The following is a 23,489-nucleotide window of genomic DNA, read 5'->3' as shown; positions in this document are numbered from 1 at the left end:
CTCCCTTGTATTTTTTTTACCTTTCTGCTTGTTGCGGTCTTCAGTTTTTCAAGACTTTCTTGAGTAGTCGTATCTAGTTATTTCTTTAGTCATGTTTGCCACGTCTGAGATTTTGCCATGATGATCTTATACTTGCCTAGTGTCTTCTTGAATTTCTCATGTCTTAGCAGCTTACCCCTCTTGATATTGTCATTGCTCATCATTTCCTTCCTGTATTGTTAATAATATTAAAGGGGTTCTAAACCCTCCATTTTTTTGCCTATATCTACTACTAGCAAGCAGTAGATATAGGCAAGAAGTTTAAAAACAAAAAACGCTTTAACTAGTTTTACACTTACCTCGTTATCGATGCTCGCTCCCGCGCCGAGAATCGGGAACTGTTTGTACGGCCGCAAAGGATCTTGGGGCGGGCGCATGCGCAGTTCCGATTCTCGGCCGGGAGACTAGCAGAGACGCTAGGTAAGTCTATGGACGCATGCAGACACCGCTGGATCGGAGGGACAGAGCAGTCAGCGCTGGATCGGAGAGCCGCCGCACCGCTGGAGGGACACATGAAAACATGGGGAAAGAAGAGGAAGATCGGAATAAGACATCATTTAAGGTAAGTGCTAACATTTACATGGGGGGGAGGGGAATTTTTTTTTAACTTTAATGTCCCTTGACCCTTCTGTGGGTTTGTGGGGCATTTTTCTTTAAATATATGTAGATAGTACTGTTACTTTCCTTTTATTTGAATAAATATGTTTAAAGCTCATATACGCTTATGTAACATGCTTGGGTGTGGTGTGTTGGAACGGTGGCAGATCAGATGGTTTGGGTTGCTACATGTCTGTGATAACCACATCGTTAACGTGATGGGATTTGTTATTGTGTTGCACTACATTTTCCTGTTTTTATATCTCTGTGAGCTGGCCAGCTGGAAGCACTTTTGTAGCTCCGTACGACGTACGTCCTTGGCAGCGAAAGGGTTAAAGCCCATTGCCACCTTTGCGGAGTCATTTTTAGAAAAACATATGCCAGCAATGCACAACTTATGCCAGCAATGCACAAAGTGTACATGAAGCAGGCATATGCAGCTGCTGTATAGGAACACAAACATTTACATTTTTTTTAGTGGTCTTCTCAGTTCCCTCTTGAAATGGCTGCCTTTGTGCTTTGTGTAGATTACAGGATGTTGTACTCAAAACTACAATGTAGGGTGTGGAAAATTGCTTCTCCCACAATGCTTTGCTTCTCTTGTGCACAAGCTTCTCTGTGGAAACTCCCCCCTATTCATTACTATTCATAGTGGCAACACCTCCTGGGCAGTGCAAAGTGACCTGGAGATTTTGTTTGCACCTGTCACTACAATTGGAGGAATAATCTGATTGCTGGCGAAATCAACCATTTACAACCATGGTGAACTTATTTCCAGTGTCATAATGTCTGTATTGACATAACCGGGGATTATGAGGCATTACCGCTGCTGATGAATACACTTTGCTGGAGTGGCCATAGTGTGTACAAGTGTACACATTGGTGGAGGAACTGGAGTTTTCTGTGGACTGTTGATTGCAGTGTGATCACACCAGGGAATTGTATTCACTCATTTTAAAAATATTGTTTTGAACCTGAATGAGACAACACTGAGGAGTTGGGACTCGCCTATTGTAAAAAATCTGTTTCTGGTGTGACAGTATCTGGGTTTTGGATTCACTTACCTGCAGAATTTGAGATTGAGTATATTGGTACGATCATTTTATTGGAATAATATTGTACCAGTAACCACTTGGATTTATGAGATGGTAAGCATTTTTGCACTTTAATATGATTTCTGAGTGTTGATCAATTGCACATATTGATTGAGTAGATGTATGTTCACTGTTTGAATAGATATTTGTTTATTTTGTTATTTTACAGCAACACTTATTATTTTGACTGTATAAAAGAGAGTGGCTTCCTAAGTATTGCAGCTAGTCGCATTTGGCACAGGATTTATATCTTAAAAGAGCTGTGATTATATTGATGTTAATGGGAAGCATGCAAAGTAATTGTTGCATACTTCCGAGCTTTTTATATTGAGTCTATGAGGACAAATCGCACTGATCTGCCCAGAAAAAAGACTCCTGCACTTTTTCCGTTAACAAGCGTTTTTCTATGCGCGACGCTATGCTCAGGTGTGAACAGGGACTATAGAAATTAATGTGATTTCTTGTTTTGAGCTTTTCATTGTGGAAAAATACGTGTGACAAAAGACTTGATGTGATCGGGGCCTGAGAAAATTCAACCCAAAACATTGTGAAACACTTTTTTTAAATTACATACATATTCAACAAACACTGACAAAGTGTAAAATACAAACGTATACATAAATACTAAAATATCAATATCTAAAAGATATATATCTATATAGATCTATATAGATAGATATATATCTATATAGATATATTCTGACTCTGATTGTTGTATTAGCGATTTATCCGTTGCTGAGACCTCTATGCTTGGCCTGTATAGGCAGATACAATCCTTATCAGATAGCTGAACCAAATACCTTTTTCATCCATGATTGCTTTATTCCGAGCATCAGGTTAGTTAAAGCAGACAATAGGATAGACAAAAGAGACAGAAGGGCGCCCAACCTAGTGCAGATAATCCTTTTAATTTTAAATAGACACGATAAACAAAAGTACAAGGGTACTCACAATGGTAGGTCAAACAACAGCGTGTATGGATGGTTTAAGAGAAACAGCAGTTTCAAGACTGCAATCTGTCTGTGTGCCACTGAATTGTGACGTCGTTGACGCGTTTCCGGGGTCACGCCCCCTTCTTCAGAACGTTACCTCAACCTCCTAATTGTCTCCTTAAGTAGGAGGATAAACCAATAGGCAGTATATGCTAATGAGGTAAGTTCGGCTGAATCTGACCTCCCATTACTTCCTACACTATCGGACTAAGCGACGGACGCAGGTTCCGCCTCAAATGGGCGTGTGACAATCTGGCCAATCCGGAAGCTTTGATGATGGTAAACCCCCTTGTGACTCATAATACCTGACAGCCAATGTTCGTTTCAGTCAGGCCCAGGGACACGGGCATATGCGAGTCATGTGGGGGAAGAGAAAGGGGGAGGAGAAGCTCTGGAACTGAATGGAAGGAGTTACGAGTCTGATGGAGGGGACAGCATTAGCTCCCACTCTTGGTAAAAACTCTCCTTGGCAGGGGGGTTGAGGTCATGAAATGATAATCATAGCAAATTTACAACAATACATTCAAAACACATGATTAAAATGATTGAAGAGCTGACATGTCAGTAGCAAGATGTATATACATAAGTGTGAATAAAAATATACATATTTGGATGAAAATTCGTAGAGGGTCAATCTTTATCGGCTATATGAAGCAAGGTTTAAATAATAGCTTTAAAAATATATATGTATAACACTAAGCCAGCGTTTTGCATATACATATATATGTATATGCGTACAATATTATGTCATATTTTATTTTATTTCGTTTTGTGATCCCCAGCTGGTATACACAAATATTTGAATTAAAATGCATGATGATGCGTAAAAATGCATAAGTATGCATAAATTGTGCATAAGAAATACATGAATATTAAAATATATATATAAAAAATATATATGAAATATATATATGAAAAAGCACTATACAATGAGTGTGCTTAGACTTGAAGCATCGCTTGGATGCCAGTGATCTGCAGTCTGTCACTGTGTAGGAAAAAAATTAAAAGCGTGTTCTAGTTATCTTTTGGTTGGCTTATTACATGTGGGGCTAAGAGAATAAGGATCTTAAACATGAAGAGTAGAGGGGAAATGGGGAGAATGCAGTGGACCCATATGGGATAGGGAAGCTGCCACAGGGGATGGACTGCTGGTGCTTGCTAGTTTGTTGACAACAATGGTGTCAATATGGTTGGGGTCCATATTTATTTTTGTAATTATCCCTTGTGGTAGATCCAAGTGGAGATTGCATAAAATGTATATCCAGGGATAGGCAGGCTTATGTCCGTGTGAATGAACATGGGGAAATTAAGACTTGTTTTAATGGGACATGCGAATGGGGGTGTAGCTGGACTAAATATCAGGCCTAATATTGGTTGGTGATGATGGGATGGGATACTAGTGCATATACCATACATAATAGTGGATCAATCCAGTGATGAGAAAGGTCTAGTATTTTTGGATCTGGAGTAAGGGATAGATCAAACAGGTGCTATCATATCCAAAACCCATTTTAAACCTACAGCAGGGAACTCCTATTTACACGCCAAAAGTAACCATCATCCCAGGTGGATTAATAATTTACCAGACGGCCAATTCCGAAGACTTAAAAAACATGTACATTAAAGACTGATTACGAAGCACTAGGAGAGGACATGACTAAAAAATTCCTTGATAAGGGCTATGAAGCTAAAATGATCGAGATAGCCTTCAAAAAACATTTAGCACCAAATCTAAAGAAGACCAACAACAATAACAATACTAATAACACTAATGGTACTAATCATAAATTGAGAAACAAAATCAGGGATGGAAACAACTACAAGATCAGCTTTTGTACACAGTTCAATGACGGGGCCTTTCACATTTCTAAAATCTTGAGACGTCATTGGAGAATCCACACAAGCTGTTTTATGACCCTCCATTGTGAGTACCATTGCAATTTTATCTTTGTGTCTTTTAAAATAAAAAATAATCTGCACTAGGTTGGGCGCCCTTCTGTCCTTTTTTGTAAGACAGAGACGGCATTTGACCACCTTAATTGGACCCTTTTGGAGGCAACACTTTTTCATATTGGAAATCCACCTGGCCTATTAACTAAGATCCTCACCCCAAAGGGTAAGGGTGAGAGTGAGCGGGATTCTAATATATCATATGCATATACGGAATGGCACATGCCAAGAATGCCTGCTGCCCCCTTATACATCCTGGCGATGGAACACAAGGCCAGCATATATCAGGAACAACCAAACTATCAGGGGAGTCTGCATAGGGGGACAGGGAATTCAAACTCGGCCTACATGCGGACGATTTACTGCTCTATGTATCTAACCTTAAAATGTCTTTCCCTTTTCCGGTGGAGTTTAATGATTTTGCACTGCTCAGCCATTTTAAAGATGACATGCATAGGGCGGAGGCCTTTTAATGTCGCTCTCCCTTCCCATCTGGAACAAGAACTTAAAGCCCATTTCCACCTTTGCGGAGGTATTTAAAAAAAACAACCAAGTATACATGTAGCAGGCATTTGCAGTTGCTGCATAGAAAACTTACTTTTTTGTTAGTTGTCCTCTCCATCTCCTCATTGCTCCTTTTGAAATGGCCACCTCTGTGCTCTGTGTAGATTATAGGATGCTGTGCACAGTGCAAAGGGAGATGAGATGTACCTTTTTCAGAGGCAGATATTACCAAATCTTTTGTTTGATCTCACACCGTATCAATAGTCAGGAGTACAGAAGCGAAATTTCAAAATGTTGTCAAGATTGTACTGCTGCCTAACTAGACTCCACTCTATTTATCCTTCAGTACCTAACCTTTGCTGGCAGTGCTCAGCTTACCCCGGCACGATGTTACACGTTTTGTTGTCATGCCATGCCATCCCCTCATCCCTTTCTGCAATACCATCTTCTCTCCACAACCATTGAAAGATCTCTACAATTAGCCCTTACCTAGGTCCATTTCCTCGGCTAGAGAGAGTATACTGATATTTTTCCTGGCGGCAGCCAAGGCTGTAATAATGAGGCACTGGAGGTCGAATACGCCTCCATCTCTCCGTCAATTGGTAGCTGAATTGCAAATGATTTGCCATGTGGAAGAACTTACTGCTGACTTACACCAGAGACAAGATCAGTTCTATGCAGTCTGTAGCGTATGATTGCACTTTTGCACTACTGAACGGTTTTGTTCAGGGCTGAAACAACTAATCGATAACGTCGATAATGAAAATTATTGTCAACGATTTTCATTATAGATTAGTTGGTCGCTCGATTAGTTGGGCTGCTTGCACTGAACACTGACTGACTGTTCGGGCACTGTCCGACGACCTGCCGCCTCCTTCTCTCCTCCTCCCCTGAATGATTATAGTGGACAGAGGGGATAAATAGGGCCGTCCCGGTGATCGCTGACTGACCGCCCGGGGATTATTCCTGTTCGGGACCCGGGGGGAGACGGTGCAGATGGGACTTTCATCTGATGCGTGACTGGCGAGATGTTTTTTAATATCCTGTAAGTGCATTACTTTTAACCTTATTAAATAGTCTCTTTACACTGCACTTAGATCTGTGCGCCGGTTTTCTATGTTTTCTTCACAGTGCTGTTACATGGATGTTTCCCTATCCAACCAGCCAGGCTGCAGGATGGGTGCACACATCTTCTCTCGATTTAATTACCAGTACAACTGGAATTCCTTTTGATACTATCAATATATAGTCCATAAACAGTCTATCTAGTTGCGCAAGTTGATGACTTCTGTTTTATGTTGAACACAGCTCAGTGTACATTGTCAATAAGAAGTAAGAGAGGCAGGTAAGAGTCCTTTATTGCAGAAGAGACGGTATTTCCTTTCTGCAATAAAAAGCCTAACTGGTCACTCTTTTTCAATTTGTACTTTAAGTTCCACTTTAAAGTGGGCATTTTAGTAATTTTACAAGTCTACATGGATAAATTCCTGACATGTCAAAATATAAGACTATAGCCACACTAGCAATTAAATCTCTTTGTTTCTGAGATTTAACTGCTGTGTTGAGTTCAGTAGAATCAAATTGATTTCAGTGTACTGCAAATGAGATGACTGCCAGCAAATGGCTAAGAGGCTGCTGATCCTAGGTAATGCCTGAGCAAAGATGGGGCCGTACTTTTGGACAGAAAAGCAGTTGAACGTATCTCCAAGAGTACGGTGAAAGGTAATACCTTTTTACATTTTATATTATACGTTACTTGCTACGCATGTACTTAACATAAAAAAAAGATCTGATGCCATGTCCATTTTATTTGCTGCTCCAAAAGAAGCTAAGAGAAATACTCAGTACTTCATATGGGGAGTATGCTCATGGTTGGGAGAGATTGCTTAGCCTCTCTTTGTTCCAGCGACCAAACAAGTATGGTAAGGCAGTGAAAGCAAGATGTGAGCTAGAATGGGTGGAGGTTTTAGTGAACTTGATGCTTTGCCTCCACCCATATAAATATTTTTATTATGACTGCCTACTTAACAAACATCTATCTGCAGTCCCTTTATAACAGGTAATGCGGTTCTAGATTTTACCTGTATGCTTTCAGAGTTGTGTGTCCATATGCATGCACGTATTTCTGCAATTCCGACATATACCCATGTACAGCCACATACAGCCATTTTTTGAAAGACTGTACTTGAGGAAATGTTCCTGAATTCATGTTGTACAGCCCCTGGTGGCCCTTAAGCAGTTAAAGCTAGGGATATACCGATACTAGTATTGGTACCGATGCTGGGCATTTTCACGAGTACTTGCTTTAAATCTTTAAATAGGTTTGGGCTGCTTGTACAAGGGATCCCCCCCCCCCTATGGATCACTTGTTCAGCAGCCTGCTCGTCCGTCCCCCCCGCCAGCACCTCCTTCCAAGGTCCGCCCCTCTATGGTTCGCCCCCCTTCCCTCAGTGGTTTTCGGGCTTCCCTGCTGTTCTGGGGGACCCTAGACCACAGCAAAGCAGCTCAGGATGGTGAGCGGGGACCAGAGCAGAGAACGGTCTGTTGTCAATTACGCAGAAGAGCTGTATTCACAGCACTTCCTGTGTCAACTGTCATAAATGAAGCTGTACAGAAGATACAGCACATTGCTGTGCTGTGTCTTCTGTATTGAATGTCAGGTTCATAGAGAGCCTGTTGCCTCTGAATTATGTCACATAGGGCCTGTGTGATATTAATAAAGTTAAGTGGGGAAAAAAAGTGATAAAAATACAAAATAATAAAATACAAATTTAAAAAACGTGTGAAAAAGATAAAGTGCTAAAAAGGAAAAAAAAGTGCTAAAAAGGTAAAAAATAAAATACGAATTAAAATAAAAACTAACCCAGCCCCTCCACCATCTGTGTGTGAATAAAAGCATGCGTAAGGCATTCCACTGTGTGCAATATTGTGGTAGTGGGGCAGCAGCGCTCTCGAACATGCACAATGCGCATTAAAGGGTAAGTTCACTTTCCCAAGCGATTTGGGAAAGTGGAATTACCCGCTTAAATCTGGCCAACTTTCCCTCCCCCTGGTATACTTAACTTTTGGTGAACGATCCTTCCCCTCTGCCTGTACGGGTGTACTATCTGTACCTCATACTGCCGTCCAGTGCAGCCCTTTGCTATGGATTTTTAATTTCACTCAGACATTGTGAGCACTCGTTGGTCAGTGCAGTCAGGTGACCGTGCTGACCATTGAAAAGCGTTTCTTAGCACGGTCAACTATGGTTTTGGGGTTTGGTTAAGATTATTTTTTGTATCAGGACAAGTATATTCATGGATTGAGTTACAGTTCTTCAGAATTATGAAGAAACTACCCTAAAATCATTAATCTGTATTGTTTTAGATAAAAAAATGTCATGTCCCTTTTAAGAAAAAGTATTGTTAATTTGTATCGGGAAGTACCTGAGGGAAAGTACTTGGTCTTGAAAAAATAGTATTGGGACATCCCTAGTTACAGCAATATGTTGTTTTTTTTTCTGTTTTGGGATTAAGGTTTTAACTATATGAATCAAAACTGATCTAAGCAGCCCTGTTGAATGGCTTGTCACAACTCTTTAACTGCCACTTTTGCTGGACAACTTCTGTTACACGAAGTTGAAAAATGAGACTTACTGGCAGGATAAACAGGTAATACAACTATGTTACAAGGGGGGAGAATAACACACTGCTGTGTTAATGATGGTGACCCCAAATTCCGAAATCAATATTTTAAATGGTATAATGCATCACACTTACCTCAATCACGTTATACTCCGACATTACAGCTCCGGGCACTGGCTACACGCTCTCCCGAGCACCGGCTGACGTCAGGTACAAAAGATTTATGATCGGATTACAGAGACAAGATAAGAGTTTTCCTCCAATCATAAATCTTTTGTACCTGACGTCAGCTGTTGCTGGGGAGAGCGGATTACAGAGCCACTCTCCCCAGCAACAGCTGACGTCGGGTACAAAAGATTTATGATTGGAGGAAAATTTATCTTGTCTCTGCAATCCGAAGTTTCACTCGTGAGGCTACGGTAGTTTGCGGTGGTATCGGCACTTTCGCAACCGTGGTTCTCCTCTCTGCCCCCGTGTATAAGACGCCCCTCTATTTTTAGGTAAACATTTTAATGAAAAAGTAGCGTCTTATACACGGAAAAATACGGTAATCCCTACATCTATTTTTCAGTATGTTTGCATCATGTCTCAATGTATACAGTTTTCTTAGTGTAAATATAGGCAAAAGGAAAATAATGGAAAATGTCCCTTGCAGTAAACACAGCAGTGTGTATCGAAGACCCCCGTAACATAGTTTTATTACCTGTCAGTATATCCATTATTTCTTTAATAACTGTAACAGGCCAAGCTGTTCAGCAAAAGTGGCTGTTAAATTTAGAAGTCCCTATCTCAGCTGCTCAATGGTAAGAGCAGCTGTTGATCTTCCAGCATGGGGCATTGTTTGCATTGGATTGGGTGAAAGCACAGAGTAACCCCCATCCTGTAACATTTGGAACTGATGGTGGCCCTATTAAAAAAGGCATCAGAGAGCAGAAACTGGCAGGATCAGAAGAAATGTATGAACCCCCCTACATACACACGTAGTAATTAGTAAGTAATTACGTAAGTAATTTGTTTTATCTGTTACAAAGTTTCTTACCTGGAAATTATTCTGCCAATAAGAGAACTTACTGGTGATGGCTGACATTTAGGCTAGCCATACACACATAGATTTTTCTTTAAGCCCATGGAATCAAGAGGTTTGATGTCAGCCTGCAGCTTAGGAAGTGCTGTTACTGGTGGGATCTGCGAGTAAAAAATGTTGTAACCGTCACAAAAAACGATTTGCTTAAAGAACTTCAGGATTGTTAAAAATTAACCCTTGCAGTAGGGCTACCCCCGAACTGCAAGGATTAAGCGCTTGTTTTGTCAAAGGGCAAAAAAAGAAATACTCACCTGATTCTCGGTCATGCCTGACTGCTAGACTGGTCCCCACATCCCCAACCCCCCACCCCCGGAAAGTCTGTTAGACTTGACGACACAGAAGGACATACAGCCGGAGCTGTGGGGGAGAGAGGTGAGTGGTCACTGCCACAGTATAGAGGATTAAGTGAGTATTTCTTGTTTCTTTTTGCCCCTAGACCAAGACATGCACTTAACTCTTGCAGTGTGGGGGTAGCCCCGCTGTCAGGGTTAATTCTTTAAAGTCCTGGAGTTCTTCTTTAAGAAATCTGTATACAGTCAGGCCTGATGCCAAACATACTGAAAAATGGATTTAGGATTCACATACAGTTTAAACCATATGTGTCGTCTTTAAATGTCAAAATGTTTAATTCTTTTTTTTATATATTTCCTACATTTATTTTATTTGCATCTTGGCATCCTACCAGTAAAATGTATTTACATGAGCTTCTGTTTTGGGGTGAAGGTGCCTACTCATTAAAAAATGATTCCAGGCATATATATTTTTTGTTTGGCGTGTTCTAACTATAGCGCACTCTTCTCTCTGTATTTTGATATAAAAAAATGTTTTAATGCCAGATTGCATACACCCTCTCTTCCTTTAGCCATTCACAGGATGCAATATAGTGAACAAGTGAATCTAAAGCGCTGTAACCCTTTTACTATATGCTCTGTTTGGGCTACAAGCAGTCATGCCAACTTATAGTGTGCTGGCATGTGCCCATGTAGTCACTACTGTAAAACTGACACCACTGGTGTGCGTGCATATATGCGGGAAGTTATATACAAGAATCTACATCATGTGCACAGTGCAACAGAAAACATGAACAAAGAAAGGGGAAAAAAAAGTAATTTTACTTGATCTATAGAACCAAGCATTACTTGTTGATAATTTAGCTCTAACTTAGTTGCATTCAATTAAAACATTTTTTTTTCTTGCAGAATGTTTACTGAGTGAAGAGAATTTCTCTGTACGCTGCCCCAAGCACAAGGTAGGCCTCTAAACCCTTCGCTTTAATTAATTTGTTCACATAATGTATATAATTTGGAAGTTCTAATTAACATACCACCAAGTTGAATGTGGCTCTAAAAAATATTGATTTCTTCATTCTACTGCCTAGGGGAGGAATTGGACACTGGCAAACAAACTGTTTAGCAGTCAGCCTCCCATTCCCATCATGCCTTAGTATTTTGCTAGTGTCCTAAGAAGATGGATGTCTTTTCTCTTTCGAGAAAAGTTTTACCTATTTTTTTACTTTGCTCAAGATCCCCCCCATCCCCCCCTTTTTTCCCCTTTAATCAAGACTTTATCGTTACACTGCTGAGCGTAGCTCCACATGCGGGTATCGGGATCACCTGATCCTTGGCACTGCATTGAAGAACTTACTCGACTGTGCACGGACAAAGATTGTGTGGCATGCCTTTTTAATGTGACCCTCTGGCACTGGGTTTCACTTTTGGCGCTCCCTGGATTTGTGGTTTACCAGCCAAAGAGCGTTTTACATGTCCAGAGCCATGGCACAGCTTGTGACCAAGTCTCTGAAGACTCACTTGTAGGTATGCCCATGGATGGGGTGAAGATGGGACGTGACCTAAGCATTGAAGTCTGCATGTGGTATTTCCCTGTCCCTTGTGTACTGTGTACACAGAGCAGCTCCAGGACCATGGCATGTGTCTGAGGACTCTCCTATACACATGAGCATAGCAGACTACCATTTTTCCCCACAGTTAAAGGGTTATTAAAGCTAATAAGCAGTAGATATATGCAAAAACGTTTTTTTTTTAAAAAACGCTTTAAAAAGGGTTAATATTTGTGTCTTCCCCGCATGCTCCCGTTCGAAAATCTCGGGTGGCCGCAAAGGATCTTGGGGCGGGCACATGCACACTTCAGATTTTCGGCCGGGAGACGAGGATATACACAAGGTAAGTCTATGGACAGCGTGCACCCGCATGCAGACACCGTAGGACAGCAAGCCCGGAGGAGTCGGCGCTGGATCAGAGACCCGCAGCGGCCCTGGAGAGAAGGCTGAAAACGACAGAAAAGAAGATCGGATTAAGAGACATCATTTAAGGTAAGTGCTTATATTTACATTGGGGGGGAGGGACATTTTCTCTCCCGTTCATTGAAGGACACAGGGAACAGATCGGAGATCATGTACTGTAGGGTAATATCGCCCCTGCCGGTGGCCAAACCCCCCACCTGCTGACAAGTCTCCAGTTTTTTGCCTAGCGTCAGGAGTAAGGAGCTAAGAATTTTTTCTCTGGTATTCTTACCTGCTTCGTCCTGATCTTTTAAGAGGAATCTTCTAGCAAGTGTTGTCCGGGCGACAGGCTGTATGTCTCGGATCCTTGGAGTCTCCCCTGGACGACCATCGGACGCATGCAGACCCGCTACGGTGGGTCGGCCGCGGTGGCCCCGCCCCGGCGGGGTGGCCTTGCTGGCCGCTCTGTTCCGCCCGCGTGTGTTCGCCGGGGCCGCTAATCGAGCCCCCGGCTTCGTTTGCGGCCTTCTCCGGAGGCCGCGGCCGCCATGTTTAGTGTGGGCGCGTGCGCCCTCTTCCTGACATCACTTCCGGTGCGCCGCTTCCCGGTCCCTGTAATAGCGCGTCACCCGGCCGAATCGGTCTTTCTTGCCGGGACGCGGTCGGGTGAGGACGCACTGGGACACCGGGAGTCAGGTGCTGTAGGGGGGTCGTCTGCCTGCGGGAGGGCAGTTGCTGGGGACAACTGCGTTGGGTGCCTGCTGGGGACTCCCTCGTTACATGTGGCTCTGTATTGCCGGGGCATGGACAGTGGGGACGCACTGGCCGCAGTGCCCTGTGAGGGCTGCGGCCTCTCTTCAGGGACCTCTCTCACGTCGCCTCTTTGCGCAGCCTGTGCTTCTGCGCCCCTTTCCCAGTCTCCCTTGATGCCTGCGGGTTCTTTGGGTGGGGGGTCCGCTGGCGCAGGGTTGTCATTGGAGGTTTTTTTCTCCACTATGGACAGTTTTGTGTCCCGTATTGAGCGCGCGCTGACGCAGCGCCCTCCAATGAAGCGCGCCTTCCCGGCTCCCTCCCCGGGCCTTTCTGGGGATTCGGAGGAAGAGGGGGAAATGTCTGCTGCGACTGCGCATCCCGACCAGGGGGACTCCTCCCAGGCGGAATCTGGTAGTGACGACGAGTCGGGGGCCTGCCTTATGGCCCAGGAGCGCGACTTGGTTGCGGCCCTGGTTCGCGCTGTGCGGGAAACGCTTAAGATTGAGGAGACTCCAAGCTCTTCGGCGCTCCCGCTTTCCTTATGTTCCTTTTTTTGATGACTTTGTCTACAAGGAGTGGAAGCGCCCGAGCAAGTCGTTTTCCGTTCCCAAGCGTTTCTCGGTTTGTTATCCTTTTGAGGAGTCCTTCCTGTCTAAGTGGTCCACCCCTCCCGCGGTGGATCTGCCGGTTTCCCGCCTGAATAAGGCTACAGTTATCCCGGTGGAGGATTCGCCTTCCTTTCGGGATCCCACGGATAGGAAGGCGGAGGCTGTGGCGCGTACGATGTACTCGGTTTCCGGGGCTCTGTTGCGCCCTGTGTTGGCTTCAGCCCTGGTCTCCCAGACTTTGACCGAGTGGGCGAAGATGCTGCACCAGGGTCTTGCGGAAGTAAACGTGTCTCCTGCTTATGTCGACCTGGCGGAGCAGTTGGTGCAGGGTCCGCAATACCTGTGTAATTCGGCCTTGGATGCAGCACCTTTGGTTTCCAAGCTGTCTGTGTCAGCGGTTACTCTTAGACTCCTCTGGCTCAAATGCTGGTCGGCCGACCAGGCTTGCAAGAAGGCCCTGACGGAGCTGTTCGGTACTACCTTGGATGAGATCATTAAGGATCTGACGGGCGGTAAGAGTACCTTCCTGCCTCAGTCGAAAAAGCCTAGGGACCAGCGGCGGAGGCCTGGTCCTTCCTTTTCCGCTCACAAGCGGTTTTTTCGTCCACCTCCGCCCTCTGAGAAGGGCAGGAAGTTCAGCAAGCCGCCCCCTTCCCAGGCCGCCAAGCGACCCTGGCAGCCCAGGAACGCCAAGCCCCGGGGTAAGCCCCCCGCGGCATTAAGGCCTGCCCCCATCCCGGGATTCCAGGGTGCGGGGACGTCTTCTATCGCTATGGGACAAGTCCCCTTCGTCGCTGGACCAGGCGGTTCGGGAGGCGAGGGCCTCCCTGGTCTGGTGGCTTCAGTCCCCGTCTCTGGTGTTGGGCAAGTCCTTCCTTCCCATTCACTGGACGGTGGTCACCACGGATGCCAGCCCGTTGGGCTTTGGGGGGCGTCCTGGACGTTTGGACGACTCAGGGCCGTTGGTCGTTGGAGGAGTCTCGACTCTCGATCAACGTGCTGGAACTTCGGGCGATTCGCCTCTCCCTTCCTCATTGGAGGGGCCGTCTTCAGGGGCGGCCGGTCCGGGTTCAGTCGGACAATGCCGCGGCTTACGTCAACCATCAGGGCGGCACAAGAAGTGTGGCCGCGGCTCGGGGAGTGGAAAGAATCGGTCCGGGTTCAGTCGGACAATGCCGCGGCTTACGTCAACCATCAGGGCGGCACAAGAAGTGTGGCCGCGGCTCGGGAAGTGGAAAGAATTCTATTTTGGGCGGAGGAGCATGTTCCGGCTCTCTCTGCCGTGTACATTCCGGGCGTGGACAATTGGCAGGCCGACTATTCCAGTCGCCAGTCGGTGGATCCGGGGGGAATGGATGCTACATCCGGAGGTGTTTCATCAGCTTTGCCTTCGCTGGGGGTTCCCGGAGGTGGATCTCCTGGCGTCTCGCCTCAATCGGCGGGTCGATTGCTTCGTGGCCAGGACCCAGGATCCTTGGGCAGATGCGGTGGACGCACTGGTGGCGCCGTGGGATTGCTATGGTCTGATTTACGCATTCCCTCCACTGTATTTGTTACCGCGTCTCCTTCAAAGGATCGCGGTAGAAGGCGTCCCGGTCATCCTCGTGGCTATGGATTGGCCGAGGAGGGCGTGGTACGCAGATGTGGTTCGGTTGGTGGTGGACGTCCCCTGGCGCCTGCCGCTTCGTCCGGATCTTCTATCTCAGGGTCCGGTGTTCCATCCGTCTTTACAGTCGTTGGCTTTGATGGCGTGTCTGTTGAGAGCCAGGTGTTGAGGGATCGTGGTCTCTCGGATGTGGTTATCTCTACGATGTTGCGGGCTCGCAAGCCCGTGTCCCGAAGGAATTACCATCGAACATGGAAGGCTTATTTTGCCTGGTGTGAGTCGGTTGGATTTCCGCCTCGTTTGTTTTCCGTTTCCAGGATCCTCGCTTTTTTGCAGCGTGGTGTGGATCAAGGTTTGGCCTTGAGTACGATCAAGGGCCAGGTCTCGGCTTTGACCGTCCTTTTTCAGTGGCCGATAGCCTCCAACGCTTTCATTCGCACTTTTGTGCAGGGGGTTACACGTATCGTTCCTCCTGTTCGCTCCCCATTGCCGCCATGGGATTTGAATTTGGTGCTCTCAGTGTTGCAGGGATCTCCCTTTGAGCCCCTGCGTGAAATTCCAATTCTGACTCTGTCTCAAAAGGTGGCCTTTTTGGTGGCGGTCACCTCGGTCCGCAGGGTTTCGGAATTGGCGGCCCTCTCTTGCTTATCCCCGTTGCTATCCTAGCGTCCTTCTCCTGCAGGTGGCGATATTACCCTACAGTACATGATCTACAATCTGTTCCCTGTGTCCTTCAATGAACGGAGAGAAAAGGATTTTACGGTGAGTACCAAAATCCTATTTTTTTTTTATCCTTTAATGTCACTTTAAGCACCACTATTATTTTTCCTGTTTCTTTGGTTTGCATAGAAAGGGTTAACGCACTGGAGAATTTAGTGCTGCACTACAAGCTCCAAGTGTCATGCACATGCTCTACACTGTTCAAACCTTTTCAGCATGAGCTAGTTCTTACTGTCCGTCACTGTGGCCCTTATATACCTTTCCAGTTCTTAACAACTGGTTTGTGTGTACACAAGGTGTTATAAATTAAGTTCCCTCAGTCTAACAATGCAACATGTCGAATGCCAAACGCAAGGGAAGTGGTCCTTTAACAGTTCAGAGGTGGCCTGCAGCATCCCTTCTCACGGACCGGACACCTACAGCCTTGATTATTGTCCCCCTACTTTAGACCTTGTTAAAGATGTCACCAGCACACCATACTGAAGTGAAGAACACGTCTGTTTATTGACGCGTTATGTCAAAACAAATAACGTTTCGGGGCCACACAAGGTCCCCTTCATCAGGCTTGAAATATTTCAAGCCTGATGAAGGGGATCCTGTGTGCCCCCGAAACATTATTTGTTTTGACATAAAGCGTCAATAAACAGACATGTTCCTCACTTCAGTATGGTGTGCTGGTGACATCTTTAACAAGTTTAAGTATTGGTGGCGCCATCCGCGGTCATTTGGAGCACCCACGCTGACAGGGATACTCGATAAGGAGTGCATCAGGATTCTGGAATACCTACTTTAGCTCATTCAAGTGTGACCCCCTCTTCTGCCTTATTCAGAACACAGACTAGCAGACCTCCATGCTCTGGCAGATCTCTTTATGTGTTGTGATTGTTCAGACCCTTCAAAGGTTTGGTTAGATCCTGAATCTTCAGAAATCTGCGCAGAAACAGACGCTTTGATTAAAGTATTTGGGTCTTATTCTGGATACAGCTCAATGCAAAGATTTTGTTTGTTTTTTCGACAAGACAAACTCCAAGTTCTTTTCTCCCAGATTTAGACTCTTTAGTCCATGAGTCGTCCAACTCTGATTCTGCATGATAGTTCTGGGCTTGATGGTAGCCTCATTTAAGGCAGTCCTTTTTGCTCAATTTTACTCAAGGCTTACTACTCAACATTCATGCTGCGTGGGGCAATAAAGACGCAATCTCTGGGTCAACTAATGCATCTGACATCCAAAACCAGGTTGCCTCTGGTCTGTGTTCTGGATAGGTTTCTAGAGGTCAGGGAAATCCTACTGATTTCTTAGAAGACTTTCACGACAGATGTCAGCCTGACAGACTTTGACACCTTGTCCTTGCAGGGAACTTGGTTGCATGATGAAACTCTTCTGCTGATCAACATAATGGTGTGCCAAGTAATGTAGTTGCCCCCTGAACGCTGGACTTTACATTAGCAGGGCCATAAGATTCAGTTGGACAGTGCCCCAGCAGTGGCATACCATTAATCACCAGGGGGGAACCAGAAATGTTGCAGCGAGAAACAGGAAGAAAACTAACTTGAACAGAACTGCACGCCCCTACCTTGTCCGCTTTTCACAGGCAGGCATGGATTATTGCCAAGCAGATTACTTTAGCCACCAGATGAGAATGGTCTTTTCACCTGGAAGTGTTTCAGGACTCCTGTTACAGGTAGGGGGCTCTGGATGTGGATCTCCTTTCCTCCAGATTCAACAACAAACTAAGCCAGTTTTGTTTCTAGTTGCAGGCATCTACTGGAGGTAGCAGTGTTCCACAGGGTGGAGATGGAGGGCATTCCAGTAATCTTCATAGGACCAAATTCATCCAGATGCAGGCGGATGTGGTACTCCAACCTCATTGGCCTCATGACAGACACCCAATAGGCTCTTGCAGATTGACCAGATCTTTTGTCAGAATGGATTACCATCCTGCTTCACAGTTGCTAACTTTGACAGTATGGCTGCTGAAGCCCAGGTACTAAGAAACGGAGGCCTTTCTGATTCAGTAATTGCCACGGTCCTAAAAGCTAGGAAGTCTACCTCTTGTAAGGTCTGTCATTGCAGATAGAAGGCATAATTTACCTGGCGCACAGCTAAAAAAATGTACTTCAGGAAATACTTAATGGGATGAATCCTGACCTTTTTGCAAACTGGCCTGGATCAGTATTTGACCCAGAGTACCACCAAGGGACAAATATTGGCTCCTGCTACACTGTTTTAAGGACCTCCTTGCCTCATGTTGCTTGTGTATCCAAGAAGTCACTTGCATCGCTCCACCTAGCTTCATGCCTAACTTGGTGTTTTAAGGGTTAAACGATTATGGGAGATCTTTTCTTTTTTTCCCCCCGAAAGATGGCCATCACTGCAGCTAAGAGGGTCTCTTAATAAGCAGTCTTGTCTTGCAAGACAACTCTTCCTCATAGGGACAAGGACATTTTGAAACCTTCCCTTTTACCCAAGGTTGTACTCTCTTTTCACCTCAAGGAGAACTAAGTGCTTCTGTTCTTCTGTCCATCACTCTCTCATCGGAAGATGTTTGCACACACAAGATGTAGTGGGAGCAGACCACCATGGCTTCCTTTCAGAAGACAGACTCTTTGTCATCTGGAATTGTCCATGGATTCAGTGTAAAAATCTTTAGATGTGTTTGTAATATAATTTCAAAGCCTAATCTGAAAGCACAGGATCCTCCCTTCCCTGTCATCACCTAATGTACTGTCACAGTAAGTTTGGTGTATGCGGTACTATCTGAATCATCCATAGCTGCACGTGTGAATTCTGTCAGGCGCCATCTTGGATCCGGACGATGGAATAGGCCTTCAGGCACCTGCTATTCATCTGAAATCTTAAAATAAAAAAATATTTAATCATAGCATATGCTGTAAACACATAAACAATAAAAAAAAGTATTTTTTTTGCTTCAGAAAGAAAATGGCTGTAATTGAAAAAAAATGGCTTGTTTTTTTCATGGATCCAACTAGATCTGTGTGTTGTGTGTGAGACACCTTCCCTCCTCTCGGCAACACCCGAGAGAGGGAATCTCCACAGGAGCCTAATGGAGAGGAGTGCTCTTCCTCAGCCCTGAGGAAAAAGCCCTAGAATGTTGCGATCGTAAAAGCATCTCTGGGTGCCCCAAGGTGGGGGGTGCTCAGTTGTCAATTGCCATTATAAACAAAAAATATGTGGTGCATGCGCGCGGGAACGCCTTCCAACTGCTAGAAACTATTTTTTATAGATTATGCAATGTCCAACACCAGCTACAGATTGGAATTCCCTTTCAAACTGTTCTTCACATGTAGGAACCGCCAGCTGCAGGCCTCTACTCAGCGAGAATTCTGCCAAATTTTTCATGAGCGCCACCTGGATCTTCCATTGGACATTTTACAATCTATGCAAGGCTCCCACTCCCCTGATATACTGCGACCTTTTACATCCAGTTTCTGGATCAGATGGACCGCCATCTAAACACCAGCGTTCTCAAGCTCTCCACAGGCTTAAGTCTCAATGTTTCCAACTGTTGGGTAAAGCATGAGTACACATATTTTGTAATTTCAGGTTATTCTATGCTTCCCTGTGGTGGTTGCAGTTCTTTCTTCCTTTGAGACCCTTTTTTGCTTCAAGGAACTCTCGTTTTGACTTCCCTGTGGCCTTTTTTTGGAGATGGAACTATATTCTTGTATTTTATTTTCCCTCTATGCTTAAAGGAGAACTATGAGGTGAGTGCTTTTCACTCACCTCATAGTTCTAGCCGACCTGTGACAATGAGACTGTCACAGGTTGGCTCAGTAGATCTGGAGGTGAGCGAACATATACCGTCGTTCGCTCACCTCTCGATCCTGTCACAGCTCTCTGACGTGACAGGGGAGGGGCTGGATTCCCCCCTCCCCGCTCCGATCCTCCAGCGCTGCATGGCGGAATGGACAGGGGAGGGGGCGGGTACAGCTGGCTCTGCCTCTAGATAGGCAGAGCCAGCTGTCACTCACGCAGCTGGGCGGATCTCGACATCGATGCCGGGATCCGCTCCGGCTGCGGCGTCTCAGTATACCGCGAGCTGTAGCTCGCGGTATACTGAGCTTAGGGTAACGGGAGGACGCTAGTTTGTGTCCTCCCGTTACCCTAAGGAGAACTATGGGGAAAAGCCCTGACCCCATAGTTCTCCTTTTAACTTGTGTTTCTCTTTACTATTTGGTAATTTATTTAGACCAGCCGATTTATGCTGTCTCATGTTAAGATTTCTAATGTTATATCCCCTTCTCTCCCCCCGTTTCCCCTTTTCTCCGTTTAAATTTGCTCTACGTGTATCTTCCTCATTTGGCAGCCCTGTTGATTGCCTTTTTTTTTTTGTCTGGCCCTTGGTGGTTATGAATATATGCTTCCCTTCTCCTCTCTATTGTACTCTGGACCTTACATGCTTTGTGGCAGTTTTATTGATTATACTTTTGTTTCCATATAGTTCATTATATTTTTTTCCCTTTCCTGTAGTATTCTTGGTCCTCAGGGCTGAACAAACGTTGGCTTCTGATATTTTAACCTGCCCTTATAGCCGATGATTACTTTTGCCTATTAACTATGGTTCTTAACTGCCTCTCTCAATGTAGAGGGCACGAATGCCCCTCATAAGAGGGTTAAGATCTTTTGTTAACTTAGGTGCCGTCATATCAACATTGCTTGCCTCCAAGAAACTAATGTATCCTCCTTCTTCCCCTAAATATTTTGATGTTAATTACCCTCAAGTAGTTCAATCCACTGTGGATACCAAGGTGTACGTTTAATAAACTGTGATAAAACTAGCTTTATCACGAGTTAACTTTACTCAGCAGATCTTTGTTTTTCTCGGCTGCACAGAGGCTGTTTAATAACCTGCGAAAAGAAAACTTATCTCACGTAACAGCTGTGAAAGGCTGAGATAAGTCGTCACGGTGATCAGTAGAGAAAGCAATGTGGGGAATTTATTCTGAGCTGCACAATGACATCCTTTGTGATAATCTACACTCCTCCTGACAGGATCGTAGTTTACTCTGCCAAACCACCCAATAACAATATTACAAAGCACCTCTATAGCAAAGTGCAACAGTTATTTCTCTGTTAAAATGATGAAAATTGCTAAAAGGCAGGATTTACATGTTCTGATTTGTTCAGCATGTACCAGTACAAAAACATGAATCAAGCTACCAGAGGAGGCCACAATGCGAGGCGGTGATGGGGTTAAACATTCTAAAGGGGCACTCTAATGGAGCCTAGCAATGTAAGTGGGCAGTAGTACTCTCAGAAGACCCCATACTTAAAGAAATATTCCCTCAGCCCCCAATACTAGCATTCAAGCAACCACTGAACCTGAGAAGAAAATTGGTACACAGTAAGCTGACCCCCAGAACAGGCACTTACACAGAATGGCACAGTACAATGCAATAAACCCCACTGCACACTTTGCCAACATATATGTGACAGAAATATGGCGAGTCACAATAACAAAGCGTACACCATTAAGGGGTCATACTCATGCACATCTGCTAACGTGGTGTACATGATACAGTGTTCAGCATGTGACAAAGGTTGTTACATTGGGGAAACTGGCCTTAAGCTGCAGCTCAGGATGAACCTACACAGGAGCTCGATCAAGAACCACAAAGAGGATGAATATTGCACTCCAGTAGGACATCACTTCTCCCAGAAGGATCACTCCATCCAAAACCTCAATATTAAAGTACTAAAAGGGAATTTTAAAAACTTTTAATTTTAAAAACTTCTCTTTGTATTTATTTCTTTAAAAAGTTAGATACCGGTAACAGCTGGATAGAATAGCACTAGGCTCTGATTTGAACATACCACTCAAACTTCTCCTCAGGACTGGAAACAGAGAAGAACTGAGTGACAGAGGAGGAAGTTCCTGTATCTTTGCTCAGTGCTTCTCGAGAAAAAGGCCTTTATCACCAGGTCTGACAGGGTGCTAAATCAAGGGTACTTTGCACAATACTTATACAGTGATAAAGCTGTTCTCTACTTTTCTCCCTTTATTAAACAGGTACATTCCCATTACTTTCTGTGTACTTATCACCAGGATGAGAAGAGGTGAGATATTTCTGTTCCTACCTGACTTATCACGGGTTATTAAACACCATTTTCTAGACTTTTCACTTTGCTAAGGTGAGAAAAGCCTTCTCACTGCTTATCACACTCTTTCACAGTTTATTAAACGTACACCCAAATGTAGAGGTGTCCTCATTGCATTCCATAAGATAACTCCATTTCAGTGTGTTAAGCATATAACAGATCGTGCTGGTCAATATCTTCTCCTAGAGGGCACACTCCACGATGCTGATCTTGCTATTCGCGCATACTATGCCCCTTTTTTTAACGTTTGTTCTCACTCCAAGGGCTCAAAGGACATTTCCACCTTTGTAAGTAATTTTGAGTTTTTGGTGGTAATAGGGAGGTGCAGGGGAGATGTACATGTGTGTGCATTCTCAGGAGTCACAGGGCTGTTTTTCATTATTTTTTATTTTATAGATTTTTTTACAGGCCAGAGGCTTAGAAGTTCAAAATTCCCTCCACAATATCTTCAATCCCTCCCTGGGGGTCGGGTTATCTCTAAGGCTGGGTTCACACCTGGGCGTACGGAATATGCGCGCTTGCCGCACATTTTTACCGCGATTTGCGGTAAAAATCGCGTGACAAACGTGCGTTTACGAAGGCTATCCTAATGGATACGCGCAGAAAATACGCCCCAAAGACGCTCCTGTACTTCTTTGGGCATAGGGCGTTTTTACACCCAGGTGGGAATCATGCCCATAGGTGCTGTAACGCGCTGTAAAACGCCCAGGTGTGAACCAGGCCTAAACTGCAATCGGTTGTTTCCCCCCTCCTCCCTCTCCCCTCAGAGCAGAGATGAGTCATAGCTCAGTGTCTGTGTGTTAGAATCTTCTGTCATTGAGCTACCTTGATCGCGAGCAATTCCTTTTCCCCAATGGGGTAATTTGTCTCAGCGGTGGTGAGAGTTCTAGAAAAGAAAGCCACGGGGTGTAGCGGAGTATCAACCCCCATACGCTGCGATAGGACGCCCCCCAATCGCTACATGGGAGGCATCAACCTTCAATACGTAATGGTACTCTGGGTTTGGCAATTGCAGGATTGGAGCTGAGGTGAAACTTTTCTTCAGTATGGTGAAGGCCTTTTCAGCTTCAGGGGACCAGGAGAAGGCAGTATTGGAGCCTGTAAGGGCAGTTAGAGGCTTCACGATAGAGGATAAGATTTTTATAAACTACCTATAGTAGTTCGAGAACCCTAGGAAGCGCTGCAAGGCTTTCCTTGTCCGTGGAACTGGTCATTTTTGGATGCAATCTATTTTTGCTTGATCCATCTCTATACCGGAAGGTGAGATTACATACCCCAGGAATGATATAACGCGTTGTTCAAAGACACATTTCGACAACTTCACATATAGGGAGTGAGCCCTGAGTCGAGAGAGAATCCAGCGGACGTGTTTTCTGTGGCTTTCCAGATCCTTGGAGTAGACCAGAATGTCATCGATATATACGACAACACATACATCAAGGAGGTCTCTGAAGATGTCGTTTATCAGGTGTTGGAAAGTGGCTGGGGCGTTGCACAATCCGAAAGGCACGACAGTATACTCAAAGAGACCGTATCTCGTTTTGAAGCTCTTCCATTCG

General features: G+C 44.9%; 1 protein-coding gene across 1 annotated transcript in view; it reads left to right on the top strand.

The window, feature by feature from the left end:
- Positions 1–23,489, top strand: part of TCF20 (transcription factor 20) — a 126,969-nt gene that overhangs the window by 65,901 nt on the left and 37,579 nt on the right. Inside the window, exon 4 of the mRNA XM_018564787.1 lies at positions 11,083–11,132. Within this exon, the coding sequence (XP_018420289.1) occupies positions 11,083–11,132 (50 nt within the window). The remainder of the gene's footprint in view (positions 1–11,082; positions 11,133–23,489) is intronic.

This window comes from Nanorana parkeri, unplaced genomic scaffold (genome assembly GCF_000935625.1).
Source record: "Nanorana parkeri isolate BGI_ZX_2015 unplaced genomic scaffold, ASM93562v1 scaffold780, whole genome shotgun sequence".
Classification (NCBI taxonomy): Eukaryota; Metazoa; Chordata; class Amphibia; order Anura; family Dicroglossidae; genus Nanorana; species Nanorana parkeri.
This window is presented reverse-complemented; position numbering and strand designations above follow the sequence as displayed.